We start from the raw sequence: 25,200 nt of genomic DNA on the forward strand, positions 1-25,200 counted from the left end.
AGAGTTACGTACAAGAATGGAGGAAGATGCACACAGGTAGATTACATCCTATGCAGAAGAGCTGATCTGAAGGAGATTGAAGACTGCAAAGTGGTGGCAGGGAAAAGCGTAGTTAAGCAGCATAGGATGGTGGTCTGTAGGATGACGTTAGAGATCAAGAAGAGGAAGAGAGTGAGGGCAGAGCCAAAGATCAAATGGTGGAAGTTGAAAAAGGAAGACTGCAAGGTTGAGTTTAGGGAGGAAGTGAGACAGGCACTGGGTGGCAGTGAAGAGTTACCTGACAGCTGGGAAACTACAGCAGATGTAGTAAGGGTGACAGCAAGAAGGGTGCTTGGAGTGACATCTGGAAAGAGGAAGGAGGAAAAGGAAACCTGGTGGTGGAATGAGGAAATACATGATAGTAAACAGAGGAATAGGATGGCAAAGAAGACGTGGGATAGTCAGAGAGATGCAGAAAGTAGACAAAAGCACAAGGAGATAAGGCGCAAGGTGAAGAGAGACGTGGCGAAGGCTAAAGAAAAGGCGTATGATGAGTTGTATGACAGGTTGGACACTAAGGACGGAGAAAAGGACCTGTACCAATTGGCTAGACAGAGGGACCGAGCTGGGAAAGACGTGTAGCAGGTTAGGGAGATAAAGGATAAAGATGAAAACGTACTCACAAGCGAGGAGAGTGTGTTGAGCAGATGGAAAGAGTACTTTGAGAGGCTGATGAATGAAGAGAACGAGAGAGAGAGAGAAGAGGTTGGATGATGTGGAGATAGTGAATCAGGAAGTGCAATGGATTAGCAAGGAGGAAGTAAGGACAGCTATGAAGAGGATGAAAAATGGAAAGGCCGTTGGTCCAGATGACATACCTATGGAAGCATGGAGGTGTTTAGGAGAGATGGCAGTAGCATTTTAACCAGATTGTTTAACGGAATCTTGGAAAGTGAGAGGATGCCTGAGGAGTGGAGAAGTAGTGTACTGGTGCCGATATTTAAGAATAAGGGGGATGTGCAGGACTGCAGTAACTACAGGGGAATAAAATTGATGAGCCACAGCATGAAGTTATGGGAAAAAGTAGTGGAAGCTAGGTTAAGAAGTGAGGTGATGATTAGTGAGCAGCAGTATGGTTTCATGCCAAGAAAGAGCACCACAGATAAAATGTTTCCTCTGAGGATGTTGAAGGAGAAGTTTAGAGAAGGCCAGAAGGAGTTGCATTGCGTCTTTGTGGACCTGGAGAAACCATATGACAGGGTGCCTCGAGAGGAGCTGTGGTATTGTATGAGGAAGTTGGGAGTGGCAGAGAAGTACGTAAGAGTTGTACAGGATATGTACGAGGGAAGTGTGACAGTGGTGGGGTCTGCGGTAGGAGCAACGGATGCATTCAAGTCGGAGGTGGGATTACATCAGGGATCGGCTCTGAGGCCTTTCTTATTTGCAATGGTGATGGACAGGTTGACAGACGAGATTAGACAGGAGTCCCCGTGGACTATGATGTTTGCTGATGACATTGTGATCTGTAGCGATAGTAGGGAGCAGGTTGAGGAGACCCTGGAGAGGTGGAGATATGCTCTAGAGAGGAGAGGAATGAAGGTCAGTAGGAACAAGACAGAATAAATGTGTGTAAATGAGAGGGAGGTCAGTGAAATGGTGAGGATGCAGGGAGTAGAGTTGGCGAAGGTGGATGAGTTTAAATACTTGGGATCAACAGTACAGAGTAATGGGGATTGTGGAAGAGAGGTGAAAAAGAGAATGCAGGGAGGGTGGAATGGGTGGAGAAGAGTGTTAGGAGTAATTTGTGACAGATGGGTATCAGCAAGAGTGAAAGGGAAGGTCTACAGGACGGTAGTGAGACCAGCTATGTTATATGGGTTGGAGACAGTGGCACTGACCAGAAAGCAGGAGACAGAGTTGGTGATGGCAGAGTTAAAGATGCTAAGATTTGCATTGGGCGTGACGAGGATGAACAGGATTAGAAATGAGTACATTAGAGGGTCAGCTCAAGTTGGACGGTTGGGAGATAAAGTCAGAGAGGTGAGATTGCATTGGTTTGGACATGTGCAGAGGAGAGATGCTGGGTATATTGGGAGAAGGATGCTAAGGATAGTGCTGCCAGGGAAGAGGAAAAGAGGAAGGCCTAAGCGAAGGTTTATGGATGTGGGTGAGAGAGGACATGCAGGTGATGGGTGTAACAGAACAAGATGCAGAGGACAGAAAGATATGGAAGAAGATGATCTGCTGTGGCGACCCCTAACGGGAGCAGCTGAAAGAAGAAGAAGAAAGAAGACTGAATTTTATCTTCTCAATCACATACAGTATAACAAATGGCTGTTAATATTTAGTTTATTACGTCATCATTTTACATTCCTGTTTAGGCTTTATTTTATTTAGATACAGCACTTGTGTTAATAATGCAGACAGATACTCATCAAAAATGTCTAAATCACAGGAATTCATGACTTTGTTTGGAGTGACAGAGTCAACATTTCCATAACAAAATGAAAATAGTTATAACTTCTATGAACAATTTAGCGTAGTTTTTACAAGTATTCCAATCATTTGTCATGAGGATTGGGCATACTAAGGGACAGAAACTAAACTGATGAGCACTTTTTTGATGATTTGAGAGGAAACTCAGACTACCATGAAAAAATCACATACATACATGGAATACTACGCAAACCACAGGCCATTATAGGATCTGAACTTGAGATTCTGCAGTTTTGGGAGATTTACATAAAATGTTATGAAGTGGAATCCATTTATCTTGTGAAGGAGCAACAAAATGTAAAATATCCAGTTTGTAGTAGGACACATTTAGGGTCTGTGACAATGTACGTTTTGTTTTAATTAATAACAGTGCGCAAAGCCTCTGGATGAGTGTAGGTGTATGTTATAGTGTGGTGGAGCGGCTCCAAGGTGTTGATGGGGTGATCAGCTGATCGTGCATTCAAGTATAAATGAATGCGGTTCAGCCAACTGCCTCATATGTGCGCTGGGAACTGTAATCAGCACACCTGCACCCTTATTAGTATATAAAGGAGCCTGAGAGGAATACCAAAAAAGGAGAATCATCATGAAGACTGAAGGTTAAAATGAAAATGAAAAGTAGACAAAGGAGGAATGTTAGGATAGGGGACTGTATGGAGAGGTTGTCAGGAATAACCCCGAAAAGAATGAGTAGACAGTGCTTGAAGAGGTAGGGTCGCTCCTGCTGAGCACCCTAGGAGCAGCAACAACCAACTAGTCGAAATGTTCTCCTGCTGACATGGGGGAATGACGATGGGGAAAAGGAACAGGTCTCAGAGTCCCCAAGTATGCCAAAAGAGGGCAGTGAGGGACACTAGCCAGATGAGGGATGACTGTGCCTGTCGATGGAAATCTCCTGTTGCAGAGAAGACCTGAAAGGTAAGCTGCAGAGATAACTGTTTTATAAAAGAGCACAAAGGCTCATAATGGTTTTCAAGGGACAGATCCTGTATATTTTAGCCTGTGCAGATTTATTTCTTTAATGTTTTAACCTCCGCAGATAATTATATGGATTATTTATTGATTTATTTATGTGAAGATTTTGCACTGCACTTTGGACAATTTATTGTTTAGATTGCATTACAGCACCAAGCATCTTGCCTACTCTTGTTGTTTGTGTCATCATTGCTCATGTCATCCTTAGACATGACTATTGGAACACCTGGGCCATCACACTGTTTTTACACGTCAGTACAAAAAGTCATGTTATAGATTAGAATATTCTAAATCAATCCACAGTCTTACAAACGAACCTTATGTAAAAATTAAGCACAAAAAGACACACTGAAAAAGTGCCAATTTAAAGCAATTGCAGGTTAAAGGCCTTGCTTAACACTAGAATCCCTGAAGCCTACGAAAAAGTCGTAATGCCGGGCCACCTTAAATTCCTTTGCAACCCTTCATCAGAATCTTTGTTTTGCAATGTGTCAATCAGCACAAGCAGCAAGCATCCTGTTATCCCATCCCCTCCACCGACACAGCTGAAGTCAGACACAAAGTTCTCCCAGCTGAAGTCTGTTGATCTGGGAGTTAGGTGTTTGGAATTGTTGAGTAAATAATGTATTGTTATTTGGAATACAGACATTTCATGTATGTTCCATGTCTACAACGATCGGGATAAATGTAGGATGACATGAAATGAGAGGCAAGAAATGTTGAACACATAAATAAAACAGAAACTTTTTCATGTTATAGTAATAATTGATAAAATGTTGATGTGAAGTGTATAATGTATAAAGACTGAAGTCCAAATATCAAATAATTACTTTTACAAAAGGTATTACAAAACAAGTGCACCTTTATTTAAGAATATAACCAAAGAAAAAGAAATTATTCAATTTACATGTTGCTCTTAATATATAAAAACCAAACCCCATTTATCAATCGCATGGCTGGTTTAGAGGCAAGAACGTAAGAACGGCTTCTTCTAAATCAAGAGGTTGCAGGTTCGATCCCATGTCTTTCTTGTATTTTCCGTTTTGACTAGTGAGCTGCTATTATTGTTACCAACATACGCTTATATAACAAAAACATACATTTGAGTCTGCAACAACCGTTGTAAATTTTTGCTACTTGTAAAAGTTTGCGTTTTTTTTTTTATTACAGTGATCCCTCGCTATATCGCGCTTCCCCTTTCGCGGCTTCACTCTATCATGGATTTTATATGTAAACATATTTAAATATATATCGCGGATTTTCTGCTGGTTCGCGGATTTCTGTGGACAATGGGTCTTTTAATTTCTGGTACATGCTTCCTCAGTTGGTTTGCCTAGTTGATTTCATACAAGGGACGCTACTGGCAGATGGCTGAGAAGCTACCCAACGTACTTTTCTCTCTCTATCTCTCTCTTGCGCTGACCTTTTCTGATCCTGACGTAGGGGGATTGAGCAGGGGGGCTGTTCGCACACCTAGACGATACGGACGCTCGTCTGAAAATGTTGAAAGATTATCTTCACGTTGGCTACCTTCTGTGCAGCTGCTTCGTGAAGCGACATGCTGCACATGCTTCGCATACTTAAAAGCACAAAGGGCACGTATTGATTTTTTTTATCTGTCTCTCTCTGCTCCTGACGGAGGGGGTGTGAGCTGCCGCCTTCAACAGCTTTATGCTGCGGTGCTTCGCATACTTAAAAGCAAACAGCCCTATTGATTTGTTTGCTCCTTTGAAGAGGAAGATATGTTTGCATTCTTTTAATTGTGAGACTGAACTGTCATCTCTGTCTTGTCATGGAGCACAGTTTAAACTTTTGAAAAAGAGACAAATGTTTGTTTGCAGTATTTGAATAACGTCCCTGTCTCTCTACAACCTCCTGTGTTTCTGCGCAAATCTGTGACCCAAGCATGACAATATAAAAATAACCATATAAACATATGGTTTCTACTTCGCGGATTTTCTTATTTCGCGGGTGGCTCTGGAACGCAACCCCCATGATGGAGGAGGGATTACTGTATTCAGTTTTATTCTCTCAGTCATGTTCACGTGGTACAACAAACTTGCCTCTCCCTCTCTGAGTTGATGGCTTTTATCTCCATTATTTTTACAAAAGCAGTGATGACCACAGTTGTTGTTATGGTTGATGCCTGCTCAGAACTATTTGCTGGACCGGCAATCAAAGATACGGTGACTGCTGTCAGATTATCATGCGGCATTTGCGCTTTGACAATAAAGACACCCATGCAGAACGTGTGAAAAACATTTGCTGTGATCTCAGACATGTGGCAACGTTTTGTTGAGAACTGTGTTTTGAGTTACAACCCAGGGCAACATATTACTGTTGAACAGCACCTGCTTACAACCAAGGCCTGTTGTCCTTTCTTACAATATATCTCAACCAAGCCTCACAAATTTGGCATAAAGTTTTCGATTGCGGCAGATTTGGAGACAAAGTACAGTGGAACCTCGGGTCATGACCGCAATTCATTCCAACCCGAAGTAATTTCCCCCATAGGATTGTATGTAAATACAATTAACAGTAGAATTACCAGAGCCTACGAAAAAACTCGTAAATCCGTCCCACCTTAAATTGCGTCTTAAATCCGTTTGCACCTTTCCGCTAGAGTCCTTTGTCATCTAAATGTGCTGATAAACAAAAGCTACTAGCAGCCAGCTATTCCATCCCCCCACCGACTTAGAACGAATTTCTCCTAGCTCATGCCTTGCCTTGATTTGATTATGTGGGATTGAAGTGGAGTTTTAGAGTGGAAATAATATAGTGTTATTTGGAATACACGCATTTCATGTGTGTTCCGTTCCGTTCAGTAGTCTGTGCAAACACATTTTTAAAACAGAAACGTTTTTCATATTCTAATAGTAAATCACAAAATGTAGGCATAAACTATATAACGTATGAAGCCTGAAGTCCATATATCAAAGAAACACTTTCACAAAAGGTACAAATAAGAGAACACGTGCGCTGTTATTCAAAAATATAACTGCACAAAAAAAAAGCCGCATTACCATGCCACATTGACACGAGTTCGATCCCGTAGTATGCATCGTGGTACACTGCAGACCTATAGCGCGTCTTTATGTCAGATGGGGTTGTATGGATTGATTCTGAATGCGACTGCGAGAATGAAAAGTGAATTAAAAAAAAAAAAAAAAAAAGCTAACGTTTACCAGTATCATAAGTTACACCGGCTGTTACAGACTGAAATCAAATTTATGTTGTTATTCTAAAATTGTAAGAATAAGAGCAGTTCACTTCTCGAAGTGGAGCCGTGCGGGATCGAACTCGCCACCCTCTGATTCCCAGTCAGGAGCTGATACCATTACGCCACCGCGGCGGCTGCAGTAAGAGTTTCAATGTGGCATGGTAACGCGGCTTTTTTTTTTGTGCAGTTATATTTTTGAATAACAGCGCACGTGTTCTCTTATTTGTACCTTTTGTGAAAGTGTTTCTTTGATATATGGATATCTTCAGGCTTCATACGTTATATAGTTTATGCCTACATTTTGTGATTTACTATTAGAATATGAAAAACGTTTCTGTTTTAAAAATGTGTTTGCACAGACTACTGAACGGAACGGAACACACATGAAATGCGTGTATTCCAAATAACACTATATTATTTCCACTCTAAAACTCCACTTCAATCCCACATAATCAAATCAAGGCAAGGCATGAGCTAGGAGAAATTCGTTCTAAGTCGGTGGGGGGATGGAATAGCTGGCTGCTAGTAGCTTTTGTTTATCAGCACATTTAGATGACAAAGGACTCTAGCGGAGAGGTGCAAACGGATTTAAGACGCGATTTAAGGTGGGACGGATTTACGAGTTTTTTCATAGGCTCTGGTAATTCTAGTGTTAATCCGTTCCAGACCGTACGAGCTGTATGTAAATATATATATATTTTTTAAAGATTTTTAAGCACAAAAATAGTTAATTATACCATAAAATGCACAGTGTAACAGTAAACAAAATGTTTACTTACTTCTTCTGTAATGTTTACTTCTACTGCTTGGGCTCTCTCACGTGCTCTCTCTCTCTCGTGCTCCCTCTCACTCTCGTGCTCTCTCTCTCTCTCTCTCTCTCGCTCTTGTGCTCTCTCTCGCTCTTGTGCTCTCTCTCTCTCGCTCTTGTGCTCTCTCTCTTGTGCTCTCTCTCTCTCTCTCTCTCTCGCTCTTGTGCTCTCTCTCTCTCTTGTGCTCTCGTGCTCTCTCTCTCTCTCTCTCGCTCGCTGCACAGGGAATACACAGGGAGAAACTGAACACGTGCGGACGAACCAGAAGGGAAACTGGCTTGTTCGTCACCCGAGTGTGTGGTCATGAACAGATGCAAAAGTTTGCCGAACTTTTTGGTCATAACCCAATTTGTACGTGGTCCGAGATGTTCGTGACCCAAGGTTCCACTGTACCTGTGCAATGCTACTCCTTATTTAGGAAAATATCCCAGTTGTCCCACAGGAGAAAGACTTTCTGAGATTGTGGTCATAAAGCCATTTCCGGACGAAGGCAGAACTGTAACAACAGACAATTTCTTCATGTCTCTTTCGCTGGCTAGAAGACTGCTGCACCACAACACAACGCTGCTTGGCACCATAAAGTGGGATGTGAACTTCCATCTGCAACTAAAGTCACTTTAGTACACAAATGATTCTCCACGCTAGTGTTTAGATCTGGAAGTGCCATGCTAACGGTGTATATGCTGAGAAAGAAGAAGTCTGTCTGCATTCTCAGTATCATGCACCTTAACACAGAGATTGGGCAAGACTGGAAAAAGAAACATGTTCAAAAGACATAGCGTTTTCAAATAATTGCATTTTCATGCATGGGTGTGTGTGTGCGTGCACGAGAGAGGCAGAGACAGATTTGATATCATTCAAGTAGTAACTGGAATATAAAATAAACACTTTTGCAAAGGCACAACAAAACAAGTGTGCTTTTATTTAAGAATAAAACTGAATATAAAAAAGTTCAAGTAACAACAAGATACCAAGAAGACTTGATTCACCAGTGTTTGTGTGTCTGCTTATATCCCTTCAGCGATATCTTTTACAAGTAGCAAAACTTTACACTGACTGTTATAGACTCAAATCAAATGTATGTTTTTATCATGTAATAGTAATAATAATAGCAGTTCACTAGTCAAAACGATGAATACGGGAAAGAGCCGGGATTAAACCCGCAGCTTCTTGATTTAGAAGCAGTTGTTCTTACTGCTAAACCAGCCATGCAATTGATATTTGGGCTTTGGTTTTCACACATTATACACTTCACATCAGCATTTTGTCAATTATTACTATAACATAGGGGTGGGCGGTATGACCAAAATTCTATATCACGGTATTTTTCTAAATGATCCCGGTTTCACGGTATTCGACGGTATTTTTTTCCCCATGCATGAGTACATTGTACAAAAAAAACATTTTAATGTGCACACAAGTATTAATACAGTTTTGCATTGCCCCATAAAGTGATAGTTTTCAAGGGGGTGGCACTAATGGAGAAGGTATCACATTGCATGACAGATGCAGATGCAATATAGAACCTTTTTATTGAACAAATTTTGCAAAAACAAACTATAATTTTGACAACACATTTTCAACCATACAAAGAGGCATTTAGACTTAGTAAAATATCCAGAAGTGCTTGTCAAAAATTGTATTGCACCGAATATGTCTTAGAAAAGGAATAAATAGTAAATATTTTTTGTAAACCAACTACACTTTCTGTTAATGTTAACAATCTCTGTCCACTGACACGTTAAAGTGACCTTTTAAACAACTTTATCATCATTAAACTGCATAATATTTAAACTAATAAATAATAACAATAAAATAAATAATAGTATTATTACTGATAGTTGCACTATTACTTCAAGACTTCAAGCCCAGGTGCATTACACAGTATTCACAAAATTAAAATAAAATAAAACAAGTGCAACTTGGTGATGACATCTTTACCAACTGAACCATCATTTAGGCAAACTGCATTAATATGGACCTTGCTTCAAGCTAAGCTATACTGGGAAGAAAAAAACAAACTATATGTCGAGAACAAAGTCAACTTTTCCACTTTATTCTCGCCATTTATGTCGAGATTAAAGTCGACATTTCCACTTTATTCTCGCCGTTTATGTTGAGATTAAAGTTGACATTTCCACTTTATTCTCATAGTTTACTTCATAATTAAAGTAGAATGTCATAAACTAAACTTCTTCCTAAAATCAATGTTTAATCAATTACTTAATTTACCCCGTCATAAATTAATGCAGCACATTAAATGCTTTGTGTTATGTTCCCCGACCCAGTGGTTAATCACTACGCTTCTTAAACTGACTTCCTCCGCACTAAGAGAAGAAAGCGATCACCATACAGAATCCATTCACTTCATGATATTCCTGCTCTCTGAAAATTTAGAATGCTAAGATAAATACTGTGATATCATTTTCATGATGAAATGCATTAAAGCAGGTATTACACATGCACGGTAGTGAGGCGGTAGTGCTGCTCCCTCGCAGTAAGCGGTCCCCAGGTGTATGTTCAGTGTAGAGAACTTTATGGCAGGTGTGACGAGGCTCCAAAAAACTGGATGTATGAATAGCTATCGCACAGGTTTAACTTAAATATTGTGTAAATGTTGGGTTTGTGATCTGCTGGTCGGAGACACGAACACAGAATTCAATGCATGTTCTTCTGAGCGGGCTATCTTTACCATTACCATTCTTTCACCACATAACCAATCACCACACGATAAACGTCTTTGTGAAATTAAAACTAGTTATAAACTTAGCCCACGGAGAGTTCAGAACTTTAAAAATATCTTCGTTATACACGTTTAATTATGCCATCCATTCAGAGTTGAGCCCATCTCTGAACGAGTTGCCAGCACATCGCAGGATGAATACAAGCAAAACATACACTAGCAGGGTCAATATAGCACAACAAAACCCCACATCCTACATGACTTTGAAAGGAAACTGAAGCACGCCGAGTAAATCCACCAGAAAAACATGCCGCCGTGCCCCCATATGATTAATGCATGCTTTAATGCATTTCACCATGAAAATTATATTAAGTATTTATCTTAGCATTCTAAATGTTCAGAGAGCAGGAAGATCATGAAGTGAATGTATTCTGTGCGGCGATCGCTGCCGGCGCCTCCTCTTAGTGCAAGAAGAAGTCAGTTTAAGAATCACTTAACACAAGCAATGTGCTATATAACTTATGACGGGGTTTGAGAAAATCTAGTAAATTAAATATTCATTTTACAATGAAGTTTAGTTTACGATGTTCTACTTTAATGACAAATTACGAGAATAAAGTCAACATGTCGACTTTAACCTTGACATAAACGGCGAGAATAAAGTAGAAATGTCGAGAATAAAGTCAACATGTCGTCACACTATTACACAGTACCCAGGTACATTACACTGTATTGAAAACAAATACAACAAGTACAACTTGGCTTGCAGTATTATCCAGTAGTATAGAAACAGTATTTACACATCTGACCTTTTAAAACTAAAGTATCTCCAGGCGACGGACGTGACTCCTTTTTTTCGGCAAAAGTTCTTCTGTTCATCATGTTCAACTTTATCGTCGGCTTCAGTTTCAGAATGCTACCTATTTGGTGGTGTAGCAGTGAAAAAGAGCCTTAGTGCAACAAATCTGTGTTTAGCGGTGCAGCAGTGTAAAAGGTCCCCACTTGAACAGTTTCCCGCTGCGCCACGTTCCGAACGTCGTTTAGGCAATTTAAACTGGTGTTGCGGTATAAGAAAAAGCCATATCATAAAAAAAATAAAAAACGGTTTTCGGTATGAACCGGTATACCGCCCAGCACTACTATAACATGAAAAAAGTTTTTTTAGATTTGTGTTTAATTAAGTATACAACACTTCTTGCCTCGCATTTCCTGTCATCCTACATTTGTCCAGATCGTTGTACGGAACACACATGAAATATATGTATTCCAAATAACAATATATTATTTACCCTATACAACTCCAGACACCTCACACCCATATACACAGCCTTGAGCTGGGAGAACCTTCGCTGCATTGGTGGGGGATAGGATAGCAGGCTGCTTGCTGCTTGTGCTGATTGACACACCTGTAAAACAAAGATGCTGATGAAGAGGTGCAAAGGAATTTAAGGCAGCACGGCATTACGACTTTTATCGCATTCTTCAGGGATTCTGGTGTTAAGATCCCAATGGAGTAGAGTCACTTCTGGCATATAAGGGATTCAAACCGGTAACCTTCCCATTGCCAGTGCAGATCCCTAGCCTCAGAGCCACCACGTTACCCTAATATTACTAAGGTTGATCAAAAACAATAATTCACTCTAAGATGATTCACCACATAAATTGTCATCACATAAATAAAGCTAACATCCATGAATTCCACCATTGCTTTCTTCTGGATTTACTACAGACATGGAACTACCAGTAGCAAGTCTGTCATTACCCAATTTTGGGTTGCACGCGAACAGCTCAGAAATACTTTTCTGCACCATAAATTGGACCCTTTCAATGATGGTAATCCAAGCTAGAATTTGGTTTCTTTACTAAAATTAGATACTGTAGATATGCATTAAAATGACTGTTTGCTAAATGTTAAATGAACATTCTTGGTTAATATAGTGGTAAATAACTTTATAGTAGAAATAAGGGCTTTCATTAGAATGGTTTTAACTGGTTAAATGGTTAATTAAGAAAAATAAAAGAAAAATTTACAAACGTTAAAACTGAGCAAAATCCAAATTTAAAACATTATACTCACTCCATTCCTTGTGCAGTTTGTCGTGCAATATCAATTAGTTTGATCATCTCAAACTTTGTTTCAATGATGTGCAGGTGGTGGTAAAGACTTGATCCTTCACACCACTGAGTAACAATGGCTAGCTGTGGCTTTGTTGTATACCCCATAAATAGAAGAATGTTGACATGCCGAGTTTTCCTGAAATGGTAAACAAGAAAAAATTTTCTTAGATACAAAAAAAAAAAATGCTTGACAAAATAACTCCTACAGCTCTCCTCTTTTAGAGTATGCCTCTTTGCTCAAATACCATAAAGGTCAGTGTTAGTAAGACAGCTTGAACAGGGTTTGGAACCATAACTTTTCGTCTTTAATTTGATGAGACAAAGACATCAGGCACTATGGATAAGAATATTAGGAGAATTTATACAAAGCCTGACTATAAGCCTAGCAACGTTTGTTGTTAACTTTTCACCTGTCCACTCTGTTTTCAAACTAATGATGAATCAATACTCAAAGGTGGTTGATTAAGGAACTTTAAGGTAAAAACTATCCTTTATCAATATGTACTTCATACAACACGGTACACATCATCACTCTATTAGCAGTTTTAATTATTAAGGATGGTGATGCGTTTTCTAGGACTTAAGATCTCTCAACAAAGAGTATTTTCCAGATCCAGACCCTTCACTGTACAATTGCATTAAACTTGATTATAAGCAGGTTAAGTACTGTGAGCCAGAAGCATAAATCTCTTCTCCACCAAACAATGCACCCTTGAGCCACCATTTCTTTTAAAGATTTGATCAAACAAAGGGAGGTTTTTGGGCATAGTCTAGTTACAGAAGTGTGAGTTTCTTGCCTGGGTGATGCTTATGGGTTCTCAGAAAATTACATAAAAGTCTGACAGAAAACTCGAGGAAAGGTTTTGTTGCATTTCTCTTGTACAGTACAGCATAATAAAAGTCATGTTGTCCCAGCTGCACTGAATAAGCGCAGGCGCTCTAACATCACCCCTTCCCTGATCTTACTTAGAGAGTCAGGGACAACGCACATGTTGTTCTTTTTTTCTTTCAGTACACGTGGCTTCCCTGTTTATTTATATATCTAGTGACTTCTATTACGCAGTGCTCTGTCTGTCTGTGTGTTATGGATCTTAAAAATAAGTTATAAGGACAGTTGTTCCTGTTAATTGCAGTCTCAATTGTTAAAAAAATATTTGAAAAGGAGCATCCCACATGAAAATATAACGATCTCAGTAACTGACAGTGCATACCAATGTATAAATTTTATGTCCGTTTGAGGTTTAAAAGAAAAGAAAAAAAAAGCAACACTTCATCCCCAGCGGGGAATCAAACTCAGGTCTGTGAGGCAAGGAAAGGCTGCTCTGCGCTAAGAGGCAAATCTTAGCGCGCTACGCCACAGAAGCTGTTGAATCATTCTTGAAGCTTTTGTGAAAGTGTTTATTTGATCTTTGGAACTCGGGCTTTATATATTCTATAGTTTATGCCTACTACATTTTGTAACATTTATTACTAAAATATGAAAAAGTTTCTGTTTTAACAATGTGTTTACACAGATTACTTTAGAATAATGATCTCTTATTTCCACTGTAAAACTCCACTTCACTCCCACATAATCAATCAAGGCGTGAGCTGGGAAAACTTCGCTCACGTTCTAAGTCGGTGGGGGGATGGAATAGCCGGCTGCTGGCAGCTTGTCTTTTATCAGCACATTTAGAGGACAAAGGATGCTGGTGGAGAGGTGTGAACGGATTTAAGAAGCGATTTAAGGTGGGCCGGATATACGAGTTTTTTCGTAGGCTCTGGTAATTCTAGTGTTAATTTCTGGTACATGCTTCCTCAGTTGGTTTGCCCAGTTGATTTCATACAAGGGACGCTATTGGCAGATGGCTGAGAAGCTAGATTGCTTACTTTTCTCTGTCTCTCTTGCGCTGACTTTCTCTGATCCTGACGTATGGGGATTGAGCAGGGGGGCTGTTCGCACACCTAGACGATACGGACGCTCATCTAAAAATGCTGAAAGATTATCTTGACGTTGCTATCTTTTGTGCAGCTGCTTCCTGAAACGACATGCTGCACGGTGCTTCGCATACTTAAAAGCTCGAAGGGCACATATTGATTTTTGACTGAAAAACAAACTCTGTCTCTCTCTATCTCTCTCTCTCTCCCCCTGCTCCTGACGGAGGGGGTGTGTGCTGCCGCCTTCAACAGCTTTGTGCCGCGGTGCTTCGCATACTTAAAAGCCAAACAGCCCTATTGATTTGTTTGCTAGAGATTGTTTTCTCTATCTATGTGACATTCTGTGCTCCTGATACGCACTCCTTTGAAGAGGAAGACATGTTTGCATTTAATTGTGAGACAGAACTGTCATCTCTGTCTTGTCATGGAGCACAGTTTAAACTTTTGAAAAAAAGACAAATGTTTGTTTGCAGTGTTTGAATAACGTTCCTGTCTCTCTACAACCTCCTGTGTTTCTGAGCAAATCTGTGACCCAAGCATGACAATATAAAAATAACCATATAAACATATGGTTTCTACTTCGCGGATTTTCTTATTTCGCGGGTGACTCTGGAACGCAACCCCCACGATGGAGGAGGGATTACTGTATAGAAAACTATAGATTGGAACACTTTACTCCATGCTTTCCAGTTTATACCCAAAATCATTAAATAATACTTTTACCACTCTCTCAGTTTTTCCTATTATGCTGTAATTGTTCTGACTAGCAAGATTTTATATGGTCAGACCAGGACATGAAGGAAATTGTTTTACAAAGGTGTAACTCTAAAAGATCTGCGAATATGACTAACAAACAATCATTATTTATTAACAGAGGTTTACTACTGACCCACATGTGAAAATAGTCAACCAAAGAACTGTATGTAATCTCACTTTCTCAAAGTATGCTAATCACTTTCGTTGCATATCAAAACACTAGCATATTCTACATTAAAATCCCGTGTTTTCTGAACCACTGTTGTTAGCTTTTTCTTAAGGTTGCAATAATAAAGATTGTTTAGTTAAACACTTACACACATCCTTTCCTTTTACCTCAATGTAACCTCATATGTGTAAATATACTTAAGGGTAATAGTTTTCACACCAAATCAGGTACAATACTGCTTACTTACAGATCCGATTGCAGTACAAAAGGGGTCATTTATTTATTTCAATGTCTCTGCCTGCTATTTTATGTTGGGAAAGCATTTGATAAAACACTCTGTTAATCATTTCATTATGGGACAACAATATGATTTAAAGTACAGTGATCCCTCGCTATATCGTGGTTCAGTTATCCCGCTACATTGCGGATTTATTAATACTATTATTATTACAAGGGGCCCCGCCCCCTGCTCGCTTCCCTTGCCCACCCCCTGGGTTTAAATTCAAAAGCCTGTACAGCAGCTGTCCTTCAGTCTCACTACCTTGTCTTGCGTGACGTTAAAATGTTTTATAAGAGAGATATGTTACTCACATCCTTAGCCCGACATCCACATATCATATGATTTACAAAGTTTACATGTGTTTAAAGCGTGTGGGATGGGTATTTTAAGGCTTAAACTATAAAAAAATGTTTATTTATATGGTCTTTCTATATCGCGGATTTTAACCTGTCACGCGTGGGTCTGGAACGTAACTTCCGCGATAGGCGGGGGATCACTGTACACAGATCTAGAAATTGTGAAGCCACACTCTTGTCAGGTGGATTACAATAACCTTCTCTATAGAGAAGCTCATTGGATTTTCAAACTCAAGACTATTTACTCCTCTGGTTTAAATAAGGCTAATGATCAGATAGACAGATAGACAGCACTCTATTTGTCCCCAAGGGGAAATTAAAATTTACAGAAGCTCCAAAAACAAACAAAACAATCAAATAAACAAATAAATAAGATAAAAACAAACAATGGCCTAGTATATCATGTGTGGTTCCTCCTAGTTTCTAATTAAATGATGGGAACTGATCAATGAATAAGTTTCAGATACCTGCAAAGGGTGTGAAATAATGACAGCTAGTTTTGGTCAAGTAATGGACTTTACGTAATATTGGGAAGAGCTATTGTGTGTTATTGTGGTGAGGCAAGCACTTTCTCTATTTTTTCCAAAGTTTTCTTTATAAAAACAGTACAATCCTTTCTCTTAAAAAAAAAAAGAATAAAAATCTCTAACTCTCTCTCACATGAATTATAGCTTTACATAATTTTACAGTAACTGTCTAGGGATTATTTATTATTATTTTTTTATTAAGGATTATTAAACCAAATGAACAACTTCTTTAACAGATTTGACCACCCTAACCCACTCTCACTCTCACCTCGGAGTACTGCACCCTCCACACATCCTTCTGCTGATACCAGCATAGGAGAGACATCCCCACAAATAATTACAACAGCGCAAGTGATTAGAGAGCTGAGGAGACTTCGTGCCAGCAAAGCAGCGGGTCCAGATGGAGTATTGCCACGACTGCTGAAGGTCTGTGCATCGGAGCTGGGGGGTCCTCTACAGCGCATCTTCAACCTGAGCCTGGAACAGGGGAGAGTCCCGAGGCTTTGGAAAACATCTTGCATCACCCCAGTCCCAAAGGTATCACGTCCTAGTGAGCTGAATGACTTCCGGCCTGTTGCTCTGACATCACATGTGATGAAGACCATGGAGAGGCTGCTGCTTCACCACCTGAGGCCACAGGTTCAACACGCCCTCAACCCTCTGCAGTTTGCATATCAGGAGAAGGTGGGAGCGGAGGATGCCATCATCTATATGCTACATCGATCCCTTTCTCACTTGGACAGAGGCAGTGGTGCTGTAAGAATTATGTTTCTAGACTTCTCTAGCGCCTTCAAAACAATCCAACCTCTGCTGCTTAGGGACAAGCTGACAGAGATGGGAGTAGATTCATACCTGGTGGCATGGATCGTGGACTATCTTAAAGACAGACCTCAGTATGTGCGTCTTGGGAACTGCACGTCTGACATTGTGGCGCCACAAGGGACTGTACTTTCTCCGATCCTGTTCAGCCTATATACGTCGGACTTCCAACACAACTCGGAGTCCTGCCATGTGCAAAAGTTCGCTGATGACACTGCTATTGTGGGCTGCATCAGGAGTGGGCAGGAGGAGCAGTATAGGGACCTAGTCAATGACTTTGTTAAATGGTGCGACTCAAACCACCTACACCTGAACACCAGCAAAACCAAGGAGCTGGTGGTGGATTTTAGGAGGTCCAGACCCCTCATGGACCCCATGATCATCAGAGGTGACTGTGTGCAGATGGTGCAGACCTATAAATACATGGGAGTGCAGCTGGATGATAAATTAGACTGGACTGCCAATACTGATGCTCTGTGTAAGAAAGGACAGAGCCGGTTATACTTCCTTAGAAGGCTGGCGTCCTTCAACATCTGCAATAAGATGCTGCAGATGTTCTATCAGACGGTTGTGGCGAGCGCCCTCTTCTACGCGGTAGTGTGCTGGGGGAGGCAGCATTAAGAAGAAAGACGCCTCACGCCTGGACAAACTGGTGAGGAAGGCAGGCTCTATTGTTGGCCTGGAGCTAGACAGTTTGACATCTGTGGCAGAGAGACGGGTGCTCAGCAGGTTCCTATCAATTATGGAAAATCCACTGCATCCACTAAACAGTCTCATCTCTATACAGACTGCTGTCACTGTCCTGCTCCACTGACAGACTGAGAAGATCGTTCCTCCCCCAAACTATGTGACTCTTCAATTCCACCCGGGGGGTAAACATTAACATTATATAAAGTTATTGTCTGTTTTTACCTGCATTATTATCAATCTTTAATTTAATATTGTTTTTTGTATCAGTAAGGTGCTGCTGGAGTATGTGAATTTCCCCTTGGGATTAACAAAGTATCTATCTTTATATTCTCTTTATTGGAACACTTGTGTAATATTGACCTAATGTTCAGAGTATGTATATTTGCTCTTGATTCACTGCTTCTTTTTAAATACAAATATATTTCCATTATTCAACAACACAATTACAGCCATGAAGAACAGTTTTTAACTCAAAACACACTGGCCAATAATGTCATTAGACCAAGCTGAAAGTATGTCAACTGTATCCCTAACATGCCACCTTTAAGACCGTTAACTGCCTTTGTGACACCATTCATTTGACTCTTGTTGAGATTTTGTACTCATTAAAGGTATAATGGACAGCTGATGACCCCATTTTGCTCATAAAACCAATAGTTATTACAGTGATCGTGTATATATATTTTTTTGCACTTATTTTTCAAATTTGTTATATCCTACTTACTTACTCACACATAAGAACAACACAACTGTGCCAGGCATAAAGGCGAAAGATGGCACCATTTGGATGCAACAAGAGGTTGGGCGTGGTCCTGCCAGTGAATCTGCCACACGCATGTCCTTCAATGAAACAGCAGGGCCTACAGAGCTTGCCAGGGTAAAGTCCTGTTTGTGATTTTTTTATTTATATAAACAAAATCACAAAACATATTTATATGTTACTTACTATATATAAAAGCCAGATCGAATGTTATTTACCTACTGACTTTGATTTATTTACTTATCTTCCTACAGGGTAAAGTCACAAGTAGACTGCAGAGCTTTCTGTGTTTGATCGACAAGGGCATGCTGACAAATCACATGTGTAAAGTCACTTCAGTACACGAGCAATGATGCTGAGAATGCAGACAGACTTCTTTTTGGGCGAAGTGACTTTAGCTGCAGGTGGAAGCTCCTGTCGCACTTTATGCAACTGTTGTTACAGTTCTGCCTTTGTCCAGAAACTGCTACATAAGCTTTATGACCTTAGTCTAGGAAAGTCTTTTTCCTGTGGGACGACTGGGATCTTTTCCTGAATAAGGAGTGGCATTGCACATAGGCGCATACACAGTCAGCATGGCACTGCCAGATCTAAACACTAGCGTTGAGAGTTGCTTGCGTCCTGAAGTGACTTTAGCTGCAGGTAGAAGTCCCATTTTACTTATTGTGCCAAGCAGAGTTGTGTTGCGATGCAGCAGTCTATTAGCCAGTGAAAGCGCAGTGAAGAAGCTGTCTGTTGTTAAGGTTCTGCCTTTGTCCAGAAATGGCTCCATCAGCTTTATGATCACAGACTTGGAAAGTCTTTGCCCTGTGTTGTAAATCAAAATGCAGCTCTCAGCAAAACGTTGCCAGATATCTGAAATTGCAGCAAACCCGTTGTTTTTCACACGTTCTGCACGAGTGTCTTTGTTGTTAAAGTACAAATGGCACACGATAGTCTGATAGCGGTAACAAGACATCATATCTTTGATTACCGGTACAACAAATATATCTGAGCAGGCATCAACCACAGCACCAACTATGGTCATCACAGCTCTTGTGAAAAGAATGGAGATCAACTCAGAGAGGGAGAGGCAAGTTTGTTGTACCACGTGAATGTCAAAGACAGAATAAAACTGAATAAAAATAACTTTTACAAGTAGCCAAAATTTACACCGGGTGTAAGTTTTTTGTATGTTTTTATTATAGTATGCTTTTATTATATTATAATAAAAATAACAGCAGCTCACTACTCAAAAACGTGGAGCGCTCAGACTCAAACCTAGAACCTTTTGATTATAAGGCAGCAGTTCTCACCTCTGCACCACTCAAAAACACATATCAACTTTCTGTCAACTGACATTTGAGCTTGGGTTTTAAATCATTGACAGCAATATGTAAACTGAATGATTTTTTGTTTTACATTGGTTATATTCTTGAACAAAAGCACACGTGTTTATTTGATATTTGGACTTATAATTGTAAGTGTATAATTTGGTCTTCGCACATTATACACTTCACGTCATTATTAGTAAAACATGGAAAAAGTTTCTGCTTTAGGTATGTGTTCAGCATTTCTTGCCTTACATTTCCTTTCATCCTACACTTACACAGATCGTTGCAGACACGGAACACACATGAAATGCATGTGTTTTAAATAACGATATATTAGTAACCCTATGCAACTCCAGGCACTTCACATGCAGATAAAGAGCTTTGAGCTGGGAGAACCTTTTGCCTTAGTTGAGCTGAGGTGGTGGAGGAATGAGATAGCAGGATGCTTGCTGCTTGTCCTGATAGACACATTTGTAAAACAAAAGATGCTGATGAGGAGAGGTGTGAAAGAATTTAAGGTGGCACAGGATTACAAGTTTTTTTCGTAGGTTTCAGGGATTCTAGTGTTAAGGATTAACAAAGTCCTTTCCGAACTCTTGTATGAATAATGAAGATATATATAGTTTTCTTGAAGTTCTTTGGCAAGGTGCAATATTATCCCAAATCACCAAATTTCTCCTATAACTTGTAAGTGTAAGTAAATAAGTTTAGTGCATGGTGGAAGCTATCTTTAGATCTAAAACTGCTTATAAAAGTTTTTGACTCTTCATGAAATTCATTTACTTCTGATTTGACTTTAGGCAGAGCTCGCCAGCATTTAACATTAGAGAACTGTTTGTTTTGTTACATGTACTTTCACAGGGTGGCATTGATTGCTGTAAGATGCAACAGCAAGCAATTTCAGCATTAGTGCAATCTAAAATTCACGCCTATATACAATGCATCCGGAAAGTATTCACAGCGCACCACTTTTTCCACATTTTGTTATGTTACAGCCTTATTTCAAAATGGATTAAATTCATTTTTTTCCTCAGACTTCTACACACAACACCCCATAATGACAACATGAAAAAAGTTTACTTGAGGTTTTTGCTAATTTATTAAAAATAAAAAAACTGAGAAATCACACGTGCATAAGTATTAACAGCCTTTGCTCAATACTTTGTCAATGCACCTCTGGCAGCAATTACAGCCTCAAGTCTTTTTGAATATGATGCCACAAGATGGGCACACCTATCCTTGGCCAGTTTCGCCCATTCCTCTTTGCAGCACCTCTCAAGCTCCATCAGGTTTGATGGGAAGCATCGGTGCACAGCCATTTTAAGATCTCTCCAGAGATGTTCAATCGGATTCAAGTCAGGGCTCTGGCTGGGCCACTCAAGGACATTCACAGAGTTGTCCTGAAGCCACTCCTTTGATATCTTGGCTGTGTGCTTATTGTCGTTGTCCTGCTGAAAGATGAACCGTCGCCCCAGTCTGAGGTCAAGAGTGCTCTGGAGCAGGTTTTCATCCAGGATGTCTCTGTACATTACTGCAGTCATCTTTCCCTTTATCCTGACTAGTCTCCCAGTCCCTGCCGCTGAAAAACATCCCCACAGCATGATGCTGCCACCAAAAGCTTCACTGTAGGGATGGTATTGGCCTGGTGATGAGCGGTGCCAGATTTCCTCCAAACGTGACGCCTGGCATTCACACCAAAGAGTTCAATCTTTGTCTCATCAGACCAGAGAATTTTCTTTCTCATGGTCTGAGAGTCCTTCAGGTGCCTTTTGGCAAACTCCAGGCAGGCTGCCATGTGCCTTTTACTAAGGAGTGGCTTCCGTCTGGCCACTCTACCATACAGGCCTGATTGGTGAATTGCTGCAGAGATGGTTGTCCTTCTGGAAGGTTCTCCTCTCTCCACAGAGGACCTCTGGAGCTCTGACAGAGTGACCATCGGGTTCTTGGTCACCTCCCTGACTATGGCCCTTCTCCCCCGATCGCTCAGTTTAGATGGCCGGCCAGCTCTAGGAAGAGTCCTGGTGGTTTCGAACTTCTTCCACTTACGGATGATGGAGGCCACTGTTCTCATTGGGACCTTCAAAGCAGCAGAAATTTTTCTGTAACCTTCCCCAGATTTCTGCCTCGAGACAATCCTGTCTCGGAGGTCTACAGACAATTCCTTTGACTTCATGCTTGGTTTGTGCTCTGACATGAACTGTCAACTGTGGGACCTTATATACACAGGTGTGTGCCTTTCCAAATCATGTCCAATCAACTGAATTTACAACAGGTGGACTCCAATTAAGCTGCAGAAACATCTCAAGGATGATCAGGGGAAACAGGATGCACCTGAGCTCAATTTTGAGCTTCATGGCAAAGGCTGTGAATACTTATGTTACATGTGCTTTCACAATTTTTTTATTTTTAATAAATTTGCAAAAATCTCAAGTAAACTTTTTTCACATTGTCATTATGGGGTGTTGTGTGTAGAATTCTGAGGAAAAAAATGAATTTAATCCATTTTGGAATAAGGCTGTAACATAACAAAATGTGGAAAAAGTGATGCGCTGTGAATACTTTCCGGATGCACAGTATACTGTGTATATGTGTGTATATATATATATATATATATATATATATATATATATATATTAGTACTGTCAAGCGATCAAAAAGTTTAAATGTGATTAATTGCATGACTTTGTGTAATTAATTGTGATTAAGCTCAAATTTTTTTTTTTTTATGTTGAAATTTTACCACAAAGATTTTTAAACGCAATCAGACCATATTAAGAACAATGGACACAAAATAATGGCATATACAGTTAGGTCCATAAATATTTGGACAAAGACAACTTTTTTCTAATTTTGGTTCTGTACATTACCACAATGAATTTTAAATGAAACAACTCAGATGCAGTTGAAGTGCAGACTTTCAGCTTTAATTCAGTGGGGTGAACAAAACGACTGCATAAAAATGTGAGGCAAATAAAGCATTTTTTTTAACACAATCCCTTCATTTCAGGGGCTCAAAAGTAATTGGACAATTGACTCAAAGGCTATTTCATGGGCAGGTGTGGGCAAGTCCGTCGTTATGTCATTATCAATTAAGCAGATAAAAGGCCTGGAGTTGATTTGAGGTGTGGTGCTTACATGTGGAAGATTTTGCTGTGAACAGACAACATGCGGTCAAAGGAGCTCTCCATGCAGGTGAAAGAAGCCATCCTTAAGCTGCGAAAACAGAAAAAACCCATCCAAGAAATTGCTACAATATTACGAGTGGCAAAATCTACAGTTTGGTACATCCTGAGAAAGAAAGTAAGCACTGGTGAACTGAGCAGCGCAAAAAGACCTGGACGTCCACAGAAGACAACAGTGGTGGATGATCGCAGAATCACTTCCATGGTGAAGAGAAAGCCCTTCACAACAGCCAACCAAGTGAACAACACTCTCCAGGGGGTAGGCGTATCGATATCCAAGTCTACCATAAAGAAAAGACTGCATGAAAGTAAATACAGAGGGTGCACTGCAAGGTGCAAGCCACTCATAAGCCTCAAGAATAGAAAGGACAGATTGGACTTTGCTAAAGAACATCTTAAAAAGCCAGCACAGTTCTGGAAAAACATTCTTTGGACAGATGAAACCAAGATCAACCTCTACCAGAATGATGGCAAGAAAAAAGTATGGAGAAGGCGTGGAACAGCTCATTATCCAAAGCATACCACATCATCTGTAAAACACGGTGGAGGCAGTGTGATGGCTTGGGCGTGCATGGCTGCCAGTGGCACTGGGACACTAGTGTTTATTGATGATGTGACACCGGACAGAAGCAGCCGAATTAATTCTGAGGTGTTCAGAGACATACTGTCTGCTCAAATCCAGCTAAATGCAGACAAATTGATTGGGCGGCGTTTCATGATACAGATGGACAATGACCCAAAACATACAGCCAAAGCAACCCAGGAGTTGATTAAAGCAAAGAAGTGGGAAATTCTTGAATGGCCAAGTCAGTCACCTGATCTTAACCCAATTGAGCATGCATTTCACTTGTTGAAGACTAAAACTTCAGACAGAAAGGCCCACAAACAAACAGCAACTGAAAGCCGCTACAGTAAAGGCCTGGCAGAGCATTAAAAAGGAGGAAACCCAGCATCTGGTGATGTCCATGAGTTCAAGACTTCAGGCTGTCATTGCCAGCAAAGTATTAGAAATGAACATTTTATTTCCAGTTATTTAATTTGTGCAGTTACTTTTGAGCCCCTGAAATGAAGGGATTGTGTTAAAATATTTATGGACCTAACTGTAAATGTACTTCACGTATTCAGGTAACTGGAACAAGAGGAAATAAAGACAAAACTTCAACTGTGAGTAGGCTTTATTCACTCACACTCTAGGGCTGTGCAATGTTGAACATAGACAACAAACAATTGGGCTTATATTGTAAAACAGATGACATATTTAAGACATGTAGTCTCATACTGCAGTCTCCATGTATTTCTCAATAATCTATACTAATAAAAGGCAAAGCCCTCACTGACTCACTGACTGACTGACTGACTGACTGACTCATCACTAATTCTCCAACTTCCCGTGTAGGTAGAAGGCTGAAATTTGGCAGGCTCATTCCTTACAGCTTACTTACAAAAGTTAGGCAGGTTTCATTTCGAAATTCTATGTGTAATGGTCATAACTGGAACCTGTTTTTTGTCCATACACTCTAATGGAGGAGGCGGAGTCACGTATCACGTCATCACGTTTTACGCCTCCTACGTAATCACGTGAAGTGAAAACAAGGAAGAGATTTACAGCACGAGTCAAACGCGGGAACGAAGGTAAATGACGTTAATTGTTGAGTGTCTTTTAATACTGTGTAAGCATACATATTAACAGATGTGCAATTAAACGTGTGCATTTACGGGGTGATTTCTCAGGCTTAAAAGCTCGCCTTTTATCAGACACGGGAACAAAGGTAAATGACGTTGAGTGTCTTTTACTACTGTGTTAGCATACATATTAACACATGTGCAATTAAACGTGTGCATTTACAGGGTGATTTCTCAGGCTTAAAAGCTCGCCTTTTATTAAAAAGGTAAATGCTGTTTTCATTCTGAAGGGCACAAACCACGTTACATTTCATGCTCAAGAGTAAGCTCAGCACACAGCTTGGTCATATTACAACCGGAAGGGTGAACTGACAATATGGTATACAAAGAGATCCTTAAGAAATAATTATTGATTCATTTTCCCTCAGTTTAAAAAGGTTTACTTTTCTTCTTAATAAAAATTTTAAAGCGGTACTTCGCCGCTGCGAAGCGCGGGTATTTTGATATATATCAAAATATATCGCGTCA

General features: G+C 40.1%; 1 protein-coding gene across 1 annotated transcript in view; it reads right to left on the minus strand.

Moving 5' to 3' along the window:
• braf (B-Raf proto-oncogene, serine/threonine kinase) overlaps positions 1-25,200 on the minus strand; it is a 319,102-nt gene that overhangs the window by 83,169 nt on the left and 210,733 nt on the right. The window contains exon 13 of the mRNA XM_028805204.2: positions 12,240-12,416. Within this exon, the coding sequence (XP_028661037.1) occupies positions 12,240-12,416 (177 nt within the window). The remainder of the gene's footprint in view (positions 1-12,239; positions 12,417-25,200) is intronic.

Source organism: Erpetoichthys calabaricus, chromosome 1 (genome assembly GCF_900747795.2).
Source record: "Erpetoichthys calabaricus chromosome 1, fErpCal1.3, whole genome shotgun sequence".
NCBI classification, from domain to species: Eukaryota; Metazoa; Chordata; class Cladistia; order Polypteriformes; family Polypteridae; genus Erpetoichthys; species Erpetoichthys calabaricus.